Source organism: Cotesia glomerata, linkage group LG9 (genome assembly GCF_020080835.1).
Source record: "Cotesia glomerata isolate CgM1 linkage group LG9, MPM_Cglom_v2.3, whole genome shotgun sequence".
Taxonomy (NCBI): domain Eukaryota; kingdom Metazoa; phylum Arthropoda; class Insecta; order Hymenoptera; family Braconidae; genus Cotesia; species Cotesia glomerata.
Window position 1 is genome coordinate 890,374 of NC_058166.1, and position 19,450 is coordinate 909,823.

The following is a 19,450-nucleotide window of genomic DNA, read 5'->3' on the forward strand; positions in this document are numbered from 1 at the left end:
CATAAAATTATAATTCACATAAGTACAGCTAATATATACATAATGGAAATATGAAATTTGCATGATAGTATAAAATATAGAATTTATATAATGTTCAAATGGACATAATGTTTTTAAACATATTAAACTTATTAACCAGCTCACTATTTTGTCATTGTTCGAGATTTATAAGAAAATCAAATACTTTTGTTTTGAAGGATTCTAGACCAAGAGAATTTGTAATTTCAGGAGGTAGATCTTGCCAGAACCGTATAGCTGATATAACAAACGAATGCTCGTAGATTGTGGTAACAAAGTTGGGTATTTTAAAAAGTGACATTATTATTTCTGCTGGCTATTCTTTGTGATCGTCTGATAACAGGGTCTTCTTCAATAAATAAATCACGTAGAAATTTTGGTTCGCCTGTTGATAACAATTTGAAGAACACGCAGGCTAGAAAGTATAACCTCCGTGACTTTACATTTAACCAATTTAATGACCGTCGATATGGTGTGATGTGCTCATCTCGCCTCAGATTAAAAATGAATCGAATAGCATTATTAACAAGTCGCTGCAATTTGCAATCAAGTTCATTCGATAAGTTGAGAAACACTACTGAGCAATAGTCAATAATAGGAAGGATAGTAGCAGAGACTAATAACTTGCGAGTCTGTGTAGACAGAAAGTTCTTCCTACGTTTTAAACTATTTAGTGAACTATAAACTTTGCGTGATACCTGCGAGATATGCGTATCCCAAGAAAGATTATTTGAGAGATGGATTCCTAGATGTTTGGTTGAATTTGTATATGGTATTACATTGCCATCTATAATGATCTCTGGTAGCTCAAAGTTTTCAAGTAAATAATAATACTTATTAGTAAAGAAAATAGGATGTATATTGAACGTTTGAAACATTAAATATTATCCTGGCTATCAGAGTATTTAACACAAATAGGAGGCAAAGTGAATCAAACTCTACATCAAAGTCTCGGTCTCTTATATTATTGTTTATGTTAAAAAAAATGACGACTCTCCTAAGATAGTCATTAATACTGAAGATGACCTAAATAGTATTTCATAGCAATCTAGAGATAAACTCAATGTTACAAATTCATCAATAAAAATTCTAAACCTAAACATAAACAGTTACTTAGCTTATTTAGCCCAGTTTGAAGCGTTGGTAGATGAATTACCATAATTCCAATTGTTGAATACTATTCCATAGTTTTGATTGACTTATCCAAAAGGCTAGACTACAAACTTCAACGTCTTATAAACAACACCTTCAGATTCATCTTTAATTTAAGACGAGATGAACATATCACTCCCGACAGGTATTCATTAAACTGGCTCACGGTTAAATCTAAACGAATGTACTCGTTAGCGTGCTTCATCTACAAACTTCTAAAATCAGGTGAACCAAAGTTCCTTAGAAGTCTCTTCGTTGAAGAATCCACAGATATTAGAAGATCGGAAAGAATTTCTGCTAAACAAATCAATGTGTCTTTTAAAATGCCAAACTTCTCAACTACTACACGCAGAAAAAAATTTTGTTAAAATAACCCAAGATATGTTCTAGTAACAAATGCATTTGTTAACATAGTGATAACAAACCATATGTTAAAATAACAAAATTTAGGTTATAGCAAGTTATTGATATGTTATAACAACGAAACAATTTGGTTACTATAGTAAAATTTTTAAGTAGATTCGACAAAATAATTTAGTTAGTATAGCAAATTTTTTTGTTGAAACAGCAAAATTATTCTATTAAAATAACAAATAAATTTGTTACAGTACATTTTATAAGAATCTATAATTTAAAAGTATGTTATAATCAGCGATATCTGATTTGGAAAATATTTTAGCAACAAATTAGTTTTGTTATAGCAATAAAATAATTTCGTTAGGACAACAAATTGATTTGGTGATTTAACAGACTGGTTTGTTAGTACAACTTGAAACATTTTGTTAATGCTACTAATGGATTTGTTACTATAACTACACTTATTTGTTACCAGAACATATTTTTCAGTTATCCCGTCTTTTGTTATTTCAACAAAATCGTTTTTATGAGTGTACCTTTGAACATTCCTTCGTAGTTTCTGCGATCCGAATTTGGAGGGAATTACCATTTGAAGTCACAAATTCACTTAGCTTAAATTCTTTTAAAACTAGTACTTTTGAATTCTTCATGAAACGTGAACGAGATAATGAATCTTAATTTCAAACTTTTAAAGAAAACAATGAATCCTAATTTTCAAACCTTTGATATTCATTTACACATTTCTGTTACATGAGTTTATCGTTCTAGATCATCTCAGATTATCATCTTCTATAATTTGTATAATTTGTACCACTGAGTTTAAATCTTAAATTTTTATTGCTCAATTTTTATACTCAAATTTATTTTTTTTCTTGTATTTGTCATAATTGTATTCCAAAGTAAAGGAAAGAAAAACGATCAATTCTTAATATCTAATATTTTTGAAATTTTATATTTTCATTAGTCATACGTGTACTTTTATTGTAACTCTTTTTGTATACTTTTGCCATCTGGCTATATTGCCTTGGCATTGAAATTAAATAATAAATAAGTTATAATTGATACAATAATTAGTAGAACTTAATTATCAAAACAGTAAATAAAATTGAATTTAATGCAATCAAATAGTAATTAATTTTCTTTGTCTTCATGATTTGTCTTTTTCTTTGTTTTTGGAGTATCAGCTGTTGATGACGATGTAACTGTATTTGTAACAGCTGATAATGTTATAGGTGTTGAATAAATCTTAGGAGCTTCTGTCATTAGATGAGCTGTCAATTGCAAGTTCGATTCGAATTCGAGGCGAATAATTCGTAAACTCGAATATTCGTACACTCCTAATAATTTTAGAATTAATTCAATTTAGTTGAAATTTTGTCCTTAAATCGTATGTGGAACCTTTTTTGAATAATCTTAAAACATTTTTTTTAACTATTTAAGAACAAATTTTGAATACTTTTGAAACATTTTTCGGATATTTTTGAGACAATTTTGGAACATTTCTTGGACAGTTTTAGAATGTTTTTACAACACATTTGAAACATTTTTACGACAATTTTGAACGTTTTTTAAATGATTTTCATAGAGATAATTTATTTTTGCACAGCTGTAGATTTGTCCCGAAATTAATGGATGAAAAATTTTTTGGACAATTTAAGAATTTACGAATTACCCATTTACGGTGAAATTCAAAAAATTTTTTTTTATAATGCTGTTGTGTAAGCTCTGGGAGACTATGTGTTACAATATGAGTTTATGTGCAAATGAAATATCTGAAAAAAATTAGAAAAACAGTAGACCCTGAAGGCTATCCGTGCAACTTCCCGCTAATTCCGTACCTAGGTGCTTAAAATTGCACTAATGATATTTTTCAGCTCTCCGAGCTCAAAATTACAATTTATGTGTTATTTTAAGCTCTTCGAGCTTAAAAAGATAGATTTTCTATGCTTTTGAGCTCAAAAGTCTGATAGAAGTTTCATAGAGCATAGCTGTTCGGCCTGGATATGTGGCGATTCGACGCAGCGTCATACTAAAACTCGACGCTGACACCCCTACCCACTAAACCCTAAACCCTTTTCTCTTCTATCCTCTGATCCCCCATGGTACCGCCGTAAGGCATTTCTTCGCGGGGGGAGGAATTAGCTGCCGTCTTCCTTCTGGTGGCTAAGATGTTATTTCTTCCTTCTAGATTCTGTCTTTCGCTCTTTTCCTCTCAATGGATCGCAACTCTATCAAAAAATAATATTCACTAACGCGAATTATCTTGGTAAATTTATCCAGAACTTCATTCAAAGGAAGAAGACCAACCAACTTCCTCCAGATCTGGGCCTGAACAACAACGTAGTGATGACGTACGATTGCACTCAGCGTCAACGCTTGCAGCACAAGAGTACTCGGGAGGAGTATCAGCGTCGAGTCACGGATGGAGAAGCCAATCTACGACTTGTGACAAGGCATGGCAGGACGACAATTGTCAACAAACCACCACCTCGTCAAAATCGAATGTAGAGCGCCGCTCAATTTTAAATACTGCTCATAAGCAGAGTTACATTTACTACCAGAACGTTAGAGGACTTAAATCAAAGCTACGTAATGTATTATATAACACCTCAATTATTGATTATGATATTTATTTTTTCACTGAAACTTGGCTCAATAGTTATATTTATTCATCTGAATTATTTGATTCTAATTTATTTCATGTTTTTAGGTGCGACCGACGCGAGGGCTTCAGGGGATCAGGTGTTGGTGTACTGATAGCCTGTAACACATCTATAGCAGTACAATTTAACAACATGGATATATTAATTGATGAATCAACCGATTTTGACCGGATTGGCGGCGATCGACGTGGGTTTTTAAGGTTGAGAGCTGATTAGTTTTTGGAATCGATCGGTAAAGCCGATTAAAAGTTATCCCAAAATTAAAGAAAGCTGCTGGAAGGAACTGGTCGCAGAAGTAGAGAAAGATCCATGGGGCAGACCGTATAAGGTGGTTATGACCCACCTGAAATGCCAGCCAATGCTATCACCTATGTGATACGTGTCCACAGCTCCTAGAGAAGACTGTTACTGCGCTGTTTCCCCAATAGCCGGTATTCACCTACAAGTTGGAGCAGCTCAACCCTGAAAACATCCCAACTATCACGTTGGACGAGTTGATAGAGGCAGGCAATCGAGTAGGGAATAATAAGGCGCCGGGATTGGACGGAATCCCTAATATTGCCCTGAAATCAATCCTTAGGGCAGCACCGGCATTATTCCTGGACGTTTACGATACATGCCTGAAGGAAGGGACTTTTCCCCAGAAGTGGAAACAGCAACGGCTAGTGCTACTTCCGAAAGGGAAAAAGCCACCGGAAGAACCGTCATCCTATCGACCACTCTGCATGTTAGACACGGCCGGCAAGATATTCGAGCGCATAATTCATCAGAGAATAGAGGCTGTAGTCGATCCACTCCTGGCAGATAGCTATTACAAATATAAATAATGCTGTGAAGCGGGAAAGAATAAGAGTTACGGTAATTATTACGTGAAGCGTTCCACATTCACGTAACGGGATATTGGTAGGAAAGGATTGAGAAAGGAATGTGGAGAGGATCTTCTTAATGTGAGTTTATAGAATATGCGAGAAAAAATTATTAGATAGCTCGGACTGGGATTCGAACCCAGAACCTTCCGAACACATGTCGGCTACTCTACCATTTGAGCTATCCGGTCTATACTAAATTTCCTTTCGCTTATTCTATATGGGTCATTCCACCAAATAAGAACATTTTTACGGGGTGACCCTCGCGGATTATGTTTAAAATTTATGGAGGTGTTCTCTATAATAAGAAATAAATTCCCTATAAGTTTCAGCCCTTAACATGCAGCGGTTTTTATAACTTTTTTATTATTTTTTCTGAAGAAGGAAGCTTTTTTATTAAAATCCACGAAAAATCTTATCTTGTGGGAAAAATGCTCAGCTTTTGAATGAAAATATCCATTTTATTATAAACACATCAGAAGATCCTTTGAAATCCAATTAAAGTGGAAAAATTGATTTTTCTCGGTGTGCGGTGCAAGGTACATCCAATTTGACTTTTTTTTCTGAAAAATCAGAGTTTTTTACACAAAATATATGGTTTTCACGATGTGCATATTTTTTGTTCAATCGCAATTAAATTAAACGTAAAATCTTTATAATTAAAATACTTTTATTTTTGAACTTTTTTCAGATGTTGATACAGTTTTAATAAGAGCATATCCAATTTCATCATTTATCGGTAAAAGTGTGCAATGTCTGTGTACCCTTTACCGTTTTTGATAAAGAATATCGTACGTCTAACACATTTTTTTTGTCTAAATAATCATCATTCGTTATGAAAGTAAAATCAACGCCTGTAAAATTCTTGATTGCCCAGGAATTGAAATCTTGTGGTGCCAGTATATGTTTTTTATTTTCCATTTGTAATGAAACTCTAGCAGCATGTCGTTTTACTGGACCTACAAGCCCATCGCATGGTCCTTTGCCATGGGCAGTCGCAAAAAAATGCCACTCAACGATGATTCTAAAGTCAGCATAATATTAACATAAATTAGTAAATGTTTTTTTATTTTTAAATTGCTGAGGTGCTCCATCTGAGAAGTAAAAAATCCTTTCAATAACAGTAAATTTTTCTCTTAAAAAAGAAATCAATTGTTCTTGAAATAAATAAATCAAAACTGTGTCATGTTTAAGGCAATCTGAGATACCAACTAAGCCTAAATGCTTAATAGTATAATTTTCGTTTTAGTAAACCACCATTTGAAATGTAGTAGCTTGGTCATTATTCCAATGATAGCCTTGAGCAGCTTCCTGCACAACAAACGCAATTTTCTACCAAGTTAAAAACTACCGCTAATTCACCACTATTCAAATTTAATTTCGCATTAGGGAAAAACTGACTTTGTATTTTTACTATAAAGTCATGTTTTAAAAGTTTCTCAAGTTGCGTCGCTAACCCAGATAGCAAAATGACGTATTAAGTTATTCCGAATGAGCTCAGATTTCTGATTTGGACGTCAGAGTCTACGTCTAAAAGACGTCTTTAAGACCTTCTGAAGAGGTCGAATGCGCCGCTTATTGTGGACTAAGAACTCATCAAAACGAGCTCTTAAAGAGCTCTTTTTTCTGAATTCGCACAAATGAATGATTTTTTATCTCTATACGCTATTATAATGATAACAATAATAAGAACACAACAAAAATAACATTAATAATAATAATAATAATAAAAGTAAATTATGAAAAATAATTCAGAGCTTCATGAAGCACCGATGCTGATTTCGAATGTTTATTATTTTAGTTAGACCTAATATTGTCGGTTTAAAGAGAGAAAGTGAAAATCGCAATTGCCGTAACTAAGATTCGAACCCGAGTCGCGCGCGTGCTAGATCGATACCTAACCCCCTACACTGTTCAAACGATATGTCGTTACACATCTCATTATTCTTATAAGCTAAGTTTATATAGTGATGAAATGTTGCGATCATTGTCTATATTATTTATTCTATTTGATACTGTGTATCGATAGAGAAAAAGTAACTTTTACAAATATTTATATACTAAAAAATATTCAAAAGTCTACCTGTAATATTTTTTTAAATAGTCTATATAAATTTTGTTTACTTTTCACAATATAAAATCTAATAGATAAATTAATGAATATTAAAAATTCAACAATAATTAATAAGTATATAGTTATAAGATATTGTTAAATTCGAATAAAATGTTTAAAATTGATACATGCAAAGTACTCCTTAAATGTAGAAAGTTCACATAATTTTTTCAGATTAGAATCCAATTTTATTATTTTATCTAAATTAGTTTGATTACGAACCAGATTTTAACATTATTGCCTATTACTTCATAATATAATTTAAAATTTTTGAAAAATTTAATTAACCTGGATTAAGAGAAATGAGTTAACCTATGCCAAGTGTATATCTAAATATTAATCTATTCAAATTGTTTTAAATCATTTAATTCAAATTATTTTTAATCATTTTCAATTTAATTTCTCAATCAGGAAAGTAATAAATGAAAAATGAATAAGATTTTGACAGCTTTATATTAAAAAGAAATTTGTGTTTTTGTTTATAATGTCTATAATCTTATTATACGCAACTCAAAAAGAAGTCCAAAAAAGGGACTTAGTTAGATGTCAGAAAATTGACTCCAAACTTATGAGTTCATTAAGAGCTCTTAGTTCTGACCTCGTAAAAAAGAGCTCCTTAAGACGTCACATTAGGACTTCTATAAGAAGTTTTTTAAAAGACTTCATACTGAAATCTTTCTGACTTGGATGCTGACTGGGAAGGTATCAATAAAGTCATCGGAATCCGAAATAACGTTTACAATGGTACATCGATCGGTTGATGTCCACATTTTAAATTCGATTTCATTTACGTCAAATTCTTTAAACGATGGATGAAAGTAATTAATGATTTCTTCATTGTTTGGACATCTATTACAACTTCTGAAGAAGCACGATTCCGTTGGATTATTACAAATCAATTTATTCAATAAATTTTTATAAATTAGTTAAGTTTCCATAATCCAATCAGTATTTCTCGCAAATTTTGGAAAATTACATCCTAAATAAGAAAATGGAATCGTAGTTGTGAACGCCATCTGCATTGTATAAACTCAATTTTTTAACGAGCAGTTTGAAATTTTAAATATTTAACAGAAAATTATTTTTCTATCCCGAATAATCGTATAACGCTTAGCCGATATAACGTTTAATTTAATTCCCTAGCGGTTTCGGTGCCACCGATAAAACTCTGTAGAAACTCGTCCGAAACTCAGCATAACGACGGAGCATAGTCAGCGCATATGGGGAGTAAACTCGGAGTATTGTGTGCAGTTGTGACACATAAAGACGATAGTGGTTACCCGAGGCAAAAATTTGAAGACTGGAATGAAACTGCCAAAACTATCGATTACTATTTTTGCATTTTTAAAATTAGTATAGAAAACTGTATTTGAAGATAAAACTGAGTTGAACCTTCTAGTTCCGAATATTCGACGAATCAGGAGCATCAGGTTGAACTTAAGGTTATTTTGATGATAAAAAAAAAGTCATTCAGTTTTAAAACAGGTTGATAATTTAGGCAGTCGGAGAACGATTTTCGTTAATAATAATTTGGTGTAGTTGATTGTGTTCGCGGTTGTGATATCAATGAGATGTATTCTATTGATGTCGTAGTTTTAATTAATGAATTTAGAAAATTGAATGGCGACTTCTATAATAAATTAAATATAATAAATTTTCTAAAAATATTATATATCTGCTTACATTTTTTTTATTAATTTTTTTTTTTTTTTTTTAATGAATTGAAATCACAACGATAATCAATGAACTTAATTGTGAACTGTACGTATGAACATTCCATTTATAGACAATTAATTAATAAAGCTGAAAAATCAAATAGAAGAAATTTATTCTGGACGGGACTCGAACGCGGAACCTCAGGATTCGAAGTCTGGAACGTTAACCACAAGGCTGCTCTCAGATTTAAAAAACTTCCATTATTCTTCACTTTTAAGACTCAAAGATATCTGACTTAGAAAATCAGGTTCTCCAGTTCAAAAACAGAATATTCAATTTGATAGGATAAAAGAAATGAGCTTGATTTCAACTTTATCAGACTGACTCGAACAAATAATTTGGTCAGCATCAATTCAGGTTCATATTTTATTGTACAGAAGGTCGTTCAGTGTCAAAAAAGCTCAAAAAGTTGATGCTGGTTTGAAACTGGAAAGCCTAAATAATACTCTGGTTCCATTCAGTTTCAAATCAGTTTGAACCTTAATGCTTATATCAGGCTGAACAGTTTGATTTCAGTTTCAATTCAGCTTAGTCAGTTTCATATTAAGTTCAATTCAGCTTGAACAGTTTAACCTAAGCTTGAAATCAGTCTCAATAGCTTCAATTCAAGCTTCAAATTCTTGCCTCGGGTAATAGGTGTTTAATTGAGATCGTTACGGAGTTTGGTTGGAATTTTGCTGGTGTTCTCATGAAGTTTTCCCCGAGTTTTATCAGTGTTTTTACGGGTTTTCTGTCGAGTTTAGTCAGCGTCTTTACCGAGCTATTGTGGAGCTTTCCAAGAGTATTTTGCGAGTTTCATCGGAGTTTTTGATGGATAATGAATGAAAAACCGAAAAAAATAATTCGTACAGACCGGGACTCGAACTCGGGCTATTTTATTTCTAGCCAAGGGCTCAATCGGTCAAGCTATCTTAGACATTATCAGTATTAACTATTTAGTCACATAATAAGACCCACCAAGTAATAAACAACACTGTCTGTCTTACGGAAACCGAAAAAGTTTTGAATCGCTTTATGTATTGATAAAATTCTAATTTTAGTTATGATAATATTGATTCAGTGTAACAACTGTAAACTTTTGACAATTTCATTATGATGTCATTTTTTTTATATATCATATATTTTACTTATAAACTTCATAATATATTTATTAAATAACATATTCTATGTAGATAAATATATTTCAACTTGTAAATAAATAAATTAATTAATAAAAAGTATACCGTAATTGAAAAATGATTTATTTATAGTCATCTTTGTGAAATTAAAATTAATTTTCATGCCGTGAAGTATTATTAATTGCGAGTAAACTCCACAATAACACTACCAAAACTCCGAAAAAATACCAGCGAAACTCTTATAAAGCTCCGCAAAACATTGAAAAAAACTCGACAAAAACTCCCTAGCAACTCCGAAAATACTCAACAAAAACTCGACGAAAACGCCAAAAAAACTCCACTGTAACTCCGAAAATATTCGACAAAAACGCGAGGAAAACTCCATAGCGACTCCGAAAAAACTCGTCAAAAACTTCTCGAAAACTCCAATAATACACTTTTGTGACTCCGTGTCGTAACTGCACACAATACTCCTTGCATACACCTCTAAAACTCCGCGTAAACTCCGCTTATACCCCGATTAAACTCCAAGAGGGAGTATACTCCATAGTAACTCCGCGTAAACTCCGAGTTTACTCTGAGTCGTCGATACCGCTAGGGTTGTGATTGAACAAAAAATATGCACATCGTGAAAACCATATATTTTGTGTAAAAAACTCTGATCTTTCAGAAAAAAAAGTCAAATTGGATGTACCTTGCACCGCACACCGAGAAAAATCAATTTTTCCACTTTAATTGGATTTCAAAGGGTCTTCTGATGTGTTTATGATAAAATGGATATTTTCATTCAAAAGCTGAGAATTTTTCCGATAAGATAAGATTTTTCGTGGATTTTAATAAAAAAGCTTCCTTCTTCAGAAAAATTAATAAAAAAGTTAAAAAAAATTTTTTTTCAAAATTTCAAAAAATCATAACTCCAGAACCGCTGCATATTAAGGGCTGAAACTTGTAGGGAATTTATTTCTTATTATAGAGAACACCTCCATAAATTTTAAACATAATCCGCGAGGGTTGCCCCGTAAAAATGTTCTTATTTGGTGGAATGACCCATATACATTAAGCTATATACATTAACTGGTAGAAACCAATTTGGTTTCCGAAAAGGACGGTCAACTCTGGATGCGATCAAATTGGTTGTTGATACAGCCAAGGATGCAATCGCCGGAACGAGATGGAAGGGTGGAAAGAAGAAATACTGCTTGGTGGCTGCTTTGGACATCAAGAATGCCTTCAACTCCGCTAACTGGGACTGCGTTATGCGGGCTCTAGAAGAAAAAAGGGTACCAGGATACCTTCGCTGAATGGTAGCGAGCTACTTCACGAATAGGGTTCTGAAATATGACACGAAGAACGGTACGGAAGTGTACGAAATCTCCGGAGGAGTGCCACAGGGATCAGTTTTAGGTCCTCTGCTATGGAACATCATGTATGATGGCCTCCTGAGAATAGCATTGCCCACGAGAGTCAAACTTGTAGCATATGCGGATGACGTAACTGTCGTGATCGTCGCAAAGCACCTCGAAGAGATAGAAATGACATTTGATATTACATTCAGACGAGTCAATTTGTGGATGGACATGATGAACTTGCAACTAGCCAAGCATAAAACCGAGGCAGTGCTCATCACTCGTAGAAAAACGGTAGAAACCATCAAGTTGAGAGTCGGAGAACAAGAAATAACATCACAACCATTTATCCGTTATCTGGGAGTGATGCTGGATGCCCGACTCAACTTCAAGCAGCAGGTGGAACACGTCAGTGCCAAAGCGTCAGTAGTGAGGGCTGGACTCGCACGGCTGATGCCTAACATTGGAGGCCCAATGCAGAGCAGGAGGCTACTATTGTCATCAGTAGGGCCGAGAATTTAGTTTTTTTAAAAGAGAGAGACAGAAGATAGGTGTAGCTAAGCGTTCTGATTGGTCATAATAAATTAATTGTTTTTTGTTTTTCACAATCAAGTGAAGACAGCAGCTTGAAGAAAAAATAAAAATTAGATTGCTAATCCAACATGGAAATATGAAAAATATGTCAAAAAAAACAGGTTGGTTTTCAGATGTAAAGGTGCTTGTAAACAAATACAAGTCTGTACTGCTCAGATAAATAAAGAAGAGAATTTGAAGCACAGTGTTGTGACTAAAATGTTTAATGAAATTAATTTAAAGAGAACAGTAAACAAGCTGGCGATTTCGCTCAAGATTGCGTAAAAGAATTGGTCCCGGCCTCACTGGTAATTTTGCTGGGGATCGCACTGACGGTCTTTTTGAAGGTCTCACTGGAGGTCTCGCTAGAACTCTTGCCAATGGTCTTGCTGGAAATCACGCTGACGGTCTTTTTAGAGGTCTCGCTGACGGTCTCGCTAAAGATCTTGCTGGAGATCGAGCTGATGGTATTGCTAGGAGTTTCGCTGGTAATTTTGATGGCGATCACGGTGATGGTATCGCTGGAGATCACGCTGACGGTCTCGCTGGAGATCATGCTGACGGTCTTTCTGGAGGTCTCGCTGGAGATCACGCCAACGGTCTTTCTGAAGGTCTCGCTAAAACTCTTGCTGACGGTCTCGCTGATGGTCTCGCTGGAGATCACGCTGACGATCTTTCTGGAGGTCACGCTGGTGATTACGCTGACGATCTTTCTGAAAATCACGCTGCCGGTCACGCTGATAATTTTGTTAGCGATCACGGCGATGGTATCGCTGGAGATCACGCTGACAATCTTTCTGGAGGTCTCGCTGGAGATCACGCTGACGGTTTTTCTAAAGGTCTCGCTGGTGACCACGCTGACGGTTTTTTTGGGAGTCTCGCTGGAGATCACGCAAACGGTCTTTCTGAAAGTCTCACTGGAGATCACGCTGACGGTCTTTCTGGAGGTCTCGCTGGAGATCATGCTGACGGTCTTTCTGAAGGTCTCGCTGGAGATCACACTGACGGTCTTTCTGGAGGTCTCGCTGGAGATCACGCTGACGATCTCGCTGGGGATCACACTGATGGCGGTCTTTCTGGAGATCACGCTGACGGTCTTTCTGATGGTCTCTTTGGAGATCCCGCTGACGGTCTCGCTGGAGATCACATTGACGGTCTTTCTGGAGGTCTCGCTGGAGATCACGCTGATGGTCTTTCTGGAAGTCTCACTGGAGATCACGCTGACGGTCTCGATGAAGATCACGCTGACAGTCTCGCTGGAGATTGCACTGACGGTCTTGCTGGAGATCACACTGATGGGGGTCTTTCTAGAGATGACGCTGACGGTACTGCTGGTGATTTTCATGATTAGAGTAATATTCAGCAAACTAACCCGCATAATGTTCAGCGAGATGAACAGCAAAAGAGTCAGTTAATGACCATTTGAAGTCACTAGTTAAATAAGTATTCAAGTTAGTAGTTAAGTTAAATCACCAGCGAGACCGTCAGCGTGATCTCCGATGAGACCTCCAGAAAAATCGTCAACGTGATCTCCAGCAAGACTTCCAGAAAGATCGTCAACATGATCTCCAGCGAGACTGTCAGCGTGATGTCCAGCGAGACCTCCAGAAAGACCGTCAGTGTGATCTCCAGCGAGACCGTCAGCAAGAGTTTTAGCGAGACCTCCAGAAAGACCGTCAGTGCGATCTCCAGCAAAATTACCAGTGAGATCGGGAGCAATTCCTTTACGCGATCTCCAGTGAAATTTCCAGCTTGTTCACTGTTCACTTTAAATTAATTTTATTGAACATTTCAGTCAGCACACCGTGCTTCAAAATTCTCTTCTTTATTTATCTGAGCAGTACAGACTTGTATTTGTTTACAAGCAGCTTGACATCTGCACACCAACCTGTTTTTTTTTTTTGTCATATTTTTCATATTTTCATATTGGATTAGCAATCCAATTTTTTTTTTTTTTTTTTTTTTCAAGCTGCTATCTTCACTTGATTGCGAAAAACAAAAAACAATTTATTTATCACGACCAATCAGAAAGCTTGGCTACATCTATCTTCTGTCTCTCTCTTTTAAAAAAACTAAATTCTCGGCCCTAATGATGACTCTTCGGAGTGCTCGTCCTGCCCAGGAGTTGCTGAAGATGCGGAGCACGTCTTCTTTGTATGTCCTCGTTTCGATCCACAGCGTAAAGAGTTGGAGAGGATCCTGAACCAGAGAATGCAACCAGATTCACTAGTGGAAGCAATGTTGTCATCAGAAGCTGCCTGGAACGCTACCAACACGTTTGCAACAGAAGTCCTCAAAGACTTGCGTTCCACCGAAAGAAGAAGAGCAAATATCAGAAGATAGAAGGAAGGTAGTTAACACCTTAGCCACTAGAAGGAAGAGCAGTAGCTAGTTCCTCCCCTCACGAAGTAATGCCTGATGGCGGTTCCCATAAGGGATTAGAGGAAAGAAGAAATGGGGTTTAGGGTTTAGTGAGTAGGGGCGTTAGCGTCGAGTTTTAGTATGACGCTGCGTCAAGTCTTCACATATCCAGGCGAAACAGCTATGCCTGGAATCCGTTAAAAGGATTTTTCCCTCTGAAAAAAAACACACACACACACACCCACACACACACACACACACACACATACATGCATACAGACATAGTGACACCCTCGCGGGAATAGTCAGGAAAGCTTCCTAGGACCTCAAAACGTCGAGATCTGATGACAACTCGATTTTCGAAAAACGAGGTAAAACCAATAACTTCCCGATTATTGAAAATTTTCTTAGCGGAGGTTAAAAATTTTCTCAGAAGTGGTTTTTTTGAGATAACTTTTAAACGGCTTTACCGATCGATTAAAAAAACTAATCAGCTTTCAACCTTGAAAACCCACGTCGATCGCCGCCAATCCGGTCAAAATCGGTTGATTCGTTCGAGAGATATCGTGAACGAAAGAAAACCGAACAAAGTGTTTTTTCGGAGTTACTCCGAAATTTCTAGTTTGACCGATTGAAACTTAGAAATTCTTTATGAGGCTTGAAAAACTGCGTAGAATGCCGCTAACTGCGTAAAAATCGGTTCATTTATTCAAAAGTTATTGCGGTTTGAAAATTCAAAAAATAATGTTCTATGAAACTTCTATCAGACTTGTGAGCTCAATGAGCTCAAAAGCATAAAAAAGGTATCTTTTTGAGCTCGGAGAGCTCAAAACAACGAACAGATTGTATTTTTGAGCTCGGAGCTCAAAAAAGCGGCCAGGATTAACGGAATTAGCGGGAAGTTGCAGAGATGGCCTTTAGGGTCAACCGTTTTCCTAATTTTTAACTTCCCGCTAAGAAAATTGAAAATTTTCAAAAATCGGGAAGTTATTGGTTTTACCCCGTTTTTCGAAAATCGAGTTTTCATCAGATCTCGACGTTTTGAGGTCCTAGGAAGCTTTCCTGACTATTCCCGCGAGGGTGTCACTATGTCTGTATGTATGTGTGTGTGTAAGTATGTAAACCTCTTATAACTTTTGAACGGTTGAATCGATTTCATCGTGGTTGGTGCCATTCGAAAGGGATTTGCCAAACTTAGATTTCCTGTTAATTTGAATCGATTCGGACCGATAGATTTTGAGAAATTTGGAGAAATCTAAAAAAAGTAGGAAAAAAAATTTTTTCTGAAGTGGTTTTTTTGGGATAACTTTTAAACGGCTCAACCGATCAATTCCAAAAACTAATCAGCTCTCAACCTTGAAAAACCACGTCGATCGCCGCCAATCCGGTCAAAATCGGTTGATTCGTTCGAGAGATATCGTGAACGAAAGAAAATCGAAAAAAGTGTTTTTTCAGAGTTACTCCGAAATTTCTAGTTTGACCAATTGAAACTTAGAAATTATTTATAAGGCTTAAAAAACTACGTAGAATGCCGCCAACCGCGTAAAAATCGGTTCATTCATTCAAAAGTTATTGCGGTATGAACATTCAAAAAATAGTGTTCTATGAAACTTCTATCAGACTTTTGAGCTCAATGAGCTCAAAAGCATAAAAAAGGTATCTTTTTGAGCTCGGAGAGCTCAAAACAACGCACAGATTGTATTTTTGAGCTCGGAGCTCAAAAAAAGCGGCGAGGATTAACGGAATTAGCGGGAAGTTGCAGAGATGGCCTTTAGGGTCAACCGTTTTCCTAATTTTTTTTTGTAGTTTTTTTGCGATTTCTCAAAATCTACCGGTCCGAATCTTTCCAAAGTATATACAAAATCTAAGTTTGGTCAAGCCCTTTCGAATGGCACGAACCGCGATCAAATCGGTCAAGCCGTTCAACAGTTATAAGAGGTTTACATACATCCACACACACACACACACACACACACACACACACACACACACACACACACACATACATACATACATCCATACAGACATAGTGACAACCTCGTGGGGATAGTCAGGGAAGCTTCCTGTGACCTTCAAACGTCGAGATCTGATGAAAACTCGATTTTTGCAAAACGGGGTGAAAACAATAACTTCCCGATTTTTGAAAATCTTCGATTTTCTTAGCGGGAAGTTAAAAATTCTCCTTAATTTTTTAGCTTATTAATTTAGCATAGTAAAAATTATTCTCAAAATTCTCTATAAAAATTTCCTAGAATTTTTAAAAATTCTGTTAAATTTTCAAATTTTCTACATCAAAATTTCCTCTAAAAATTCCATAATTAAATAAAAAAATTCCTTAATTTTTTAGCTTATTAATTTAGCATAGTAAAAATTTTTCTCAAAATTTCCTGTAGTTATTAAAAATTCTATAATTAATTTTAAAATTTTCTCTATCAAAATTTCTTCTAAAAATTCCCTATTAATTAAAAAAGCCCTATAATTATATATAAAAAAACTCAAAACTCCACAAAATAAAATTAATACCTCTCCTCCCCAGCAAAACTAAACAAAATAAAATCCCCCCAGCAACCGCGACTAACACGACATAAAAAAATCCGGCTCCAAGCAGTCTCGATCTATCCGTTGGAAATATTCTCCCAGACACAGCGTCGCCCCTTAATTCCGCGTAAAAAACACGCTCGCTTTGCAAGATGGCGTATTATCCCCCACTCCGTATCTACCGCTCGTCGGTTGTTTCAGAGGGGAAAAGCGCCTACGAGTCTGGCATATTATAGTCATACGCTCAGACCCTCGGTAGTAGTAGGAGGTAACGTAAGCACGTTGTTAACATTACAGTTACGGCACCTAAAAGGAACTTACTGTAATGTTGCTCGATAGATAGTATTGGTCTCGACACTCTTTCGTGTTTAAAATTTTTCCATTTCAAATTACCTTTTTTTTTTTTTTTTTTTTTTTTTAGTATAAGTTATTTAAAGTGATTTAAAGGGGAAAATGGCGCACGGTGTAGTGAAAAGTGAACCAATTCAAAATTCTCAACCAGAAAAGGTGCTCCAAAAAAAGACAGTAGTAACCGGGAGCAGAAGAATATTTCCCGCATCATTTAAAATAAAAGTTTTAGACTCATATCGAAATGACAAAGATTGTTTGGGAAATCAGCGTGCGACAGCTCGAAAATACGGAATTCATCGACGGCAAATCCAAAAATGGTTACAGTGCGAGCAAGATTTACGCAACAGTTGTGCTAACTCTAATTCTAATTCTAATTCTAATAACACAAGTGGAAGTAAGCCTGGAATTGATCTAACGGTAAGAATACAAGAAATTCCGCGACTTCCTTTAGTTAACGAGGACCCAAAGTATTGTAATTGGAATTACGAAAACTATCGAAGTGAACCGAGTGTTTATAGTGGCTACTCGGCTGATAATGAAAGAGTTAGTCCAGATTCTACTAGCACAATTGGATCTGAAAGAGAGGATTTTTCTAGTGAGTGCAAAAAAAGTGCAGATAGTAAATTTGGATCTATTAGAATTCTTATTGGGTCAGATGATAGGAATTCATCCAAACCTACGGATTGTTTAATTAGAAATAATAATGGGTCAGATTTAGTAAAACCCTATGAAAATTATACTGGGTCTAAAGATTTTTCCAGGAATTTAATGAAATCTAATGAAAGTTCCAATGAATCTATAATTGAATGTAATTCTAGAATATTAACAAAACCTAACGAAAGTTTGATTGATAACAGAGTACCCAGTAATGGAATGTCTAACCAAGAATATCCAATAATTCCAGAAAATATAATTGGTACTACTATAACTAATAAAATTGGATTAATAAATAATGGAATGACTCAAAATTATTGCAGATATCCAACAAGCACTCGAGATTCCAATTACAATATAAGACCGGACGCTGGAAGTCCGATAGTCTCAAATTCAATAAAAAAAATAATGGGATTAGATTCGAATCTAAACAGAGAATTAGAATTGGATTCGTATTCAGACTCTGGTTCGCATAGCCAATCAGACAGCGAAGACCAATTGGACTCTTCAGTGGAACTTCGCAGGCACGATATCACTCGAAGAAGATCCTTTCCTTTGGGATTCAAGCTCCAGGTATTGGACAATTTTCACCAGAACGACGAAAATCAAAGAGCAACTGCAAGACGGTTTAGGATTAATAGACGACAGGTCCAAAAGTGGCTGGCTCAGGAAAAAGAGCTGAGAGAAGAGGTGGCACTACGTCGTGGAGAAGCAAGACAGAGATTGACTTCTGCGGAACCGAGTCCTGGACCGGTTGATCTTAGGACTTACGGGTTCGCGTATCAAGACCGGCCGCTTTGTCTGGTGATGCCGAAGAACAACCCGAAGCCTAAAAAGGACTACATTACCTTCAAGCCTTATCTGGACAATCCCGTTGTCAAGCCCGATGAGCAACGGAATGAAAATACCTGCTACTGCCTTCAAGTTCCTGCATGGGGATTCTACCAGGACGGTCCAAGTGCCTTCGTTAGGTACCCTGTGCCCTATTTGTGAGTTTTAAGGAAGTTTTTTTTTGTCCCGTAGGTTTTTTTGAGGGGAAAGTGGGGTAGTTGAGTCAGAAATTGCAAGAGCTTTCCAATGAGTACCCACATGATATATTTTGGTCATATGTGGCGCGTATGTGATCATATGTGACGCGTATGAGTCATGTGTGACGCGTATGAATCATATGTCGTCATATGTGATCATATGTGATCAAAAGGGGTCATGTGGGTACTCGTTGGAAAGCTCTCGAAATTTCTGAGCCAACTAGACACTTTTTAAAGCCATAAAATAATTACAAGCCGGAAAATAATTACAAAATTTAATTTTCTTTGCTCTTTAAAATTAACTTCTGTAAGTATTTTCTCAAATTCTGCTTCCATTAATGTAAATGTTGTAAATGTTCTGTTAATTTATATTATAACTTTAATGTGCCTTTTATCGGTAATTACACTAATTGACAAACAATGCCTCAGGACACTAAGTAGATAAAAAGTGCCTTTTAAAAGCGTCAAAAGACATTTTATTACATTTTAATTTATTAAAATTCGTTCTTGTGGTCCCGAATTGATTTTTCGATGTAGACGTTGTTCAAAATTTTTGGAAAAATTGGCTGGATTTCCAATTTTGTGAAAAAATTTTT

At 35.7% G+C, this 19,450-nt stretch overlaps 1 protein-coding gene across 1 annotated transcript; it reads left to right on the forward strand.

Annotated features, from left to right (window-relative positions):
* Positions 1-17,054: 17,054 nt before the first annotated feature.
* LOC123271780 lies at positions 17,055-19,301 on the forward strand. Its single transcript, XM_044738196.1, has one exon. The coding sequence runs from the start codon at positions 17,275-17,277 to the stop codon at positions 18,817-18,819; it is 1,545 nt and encodes a 514-aa protein (XP_044594131.1). The 5' UTR covers positions 17,055-17,274; the 3' UTR covers positions 18,820-19,301.
* The last annotated feature ends 149 nt before the right edge of the window (positions 19,302-19,450 follow it).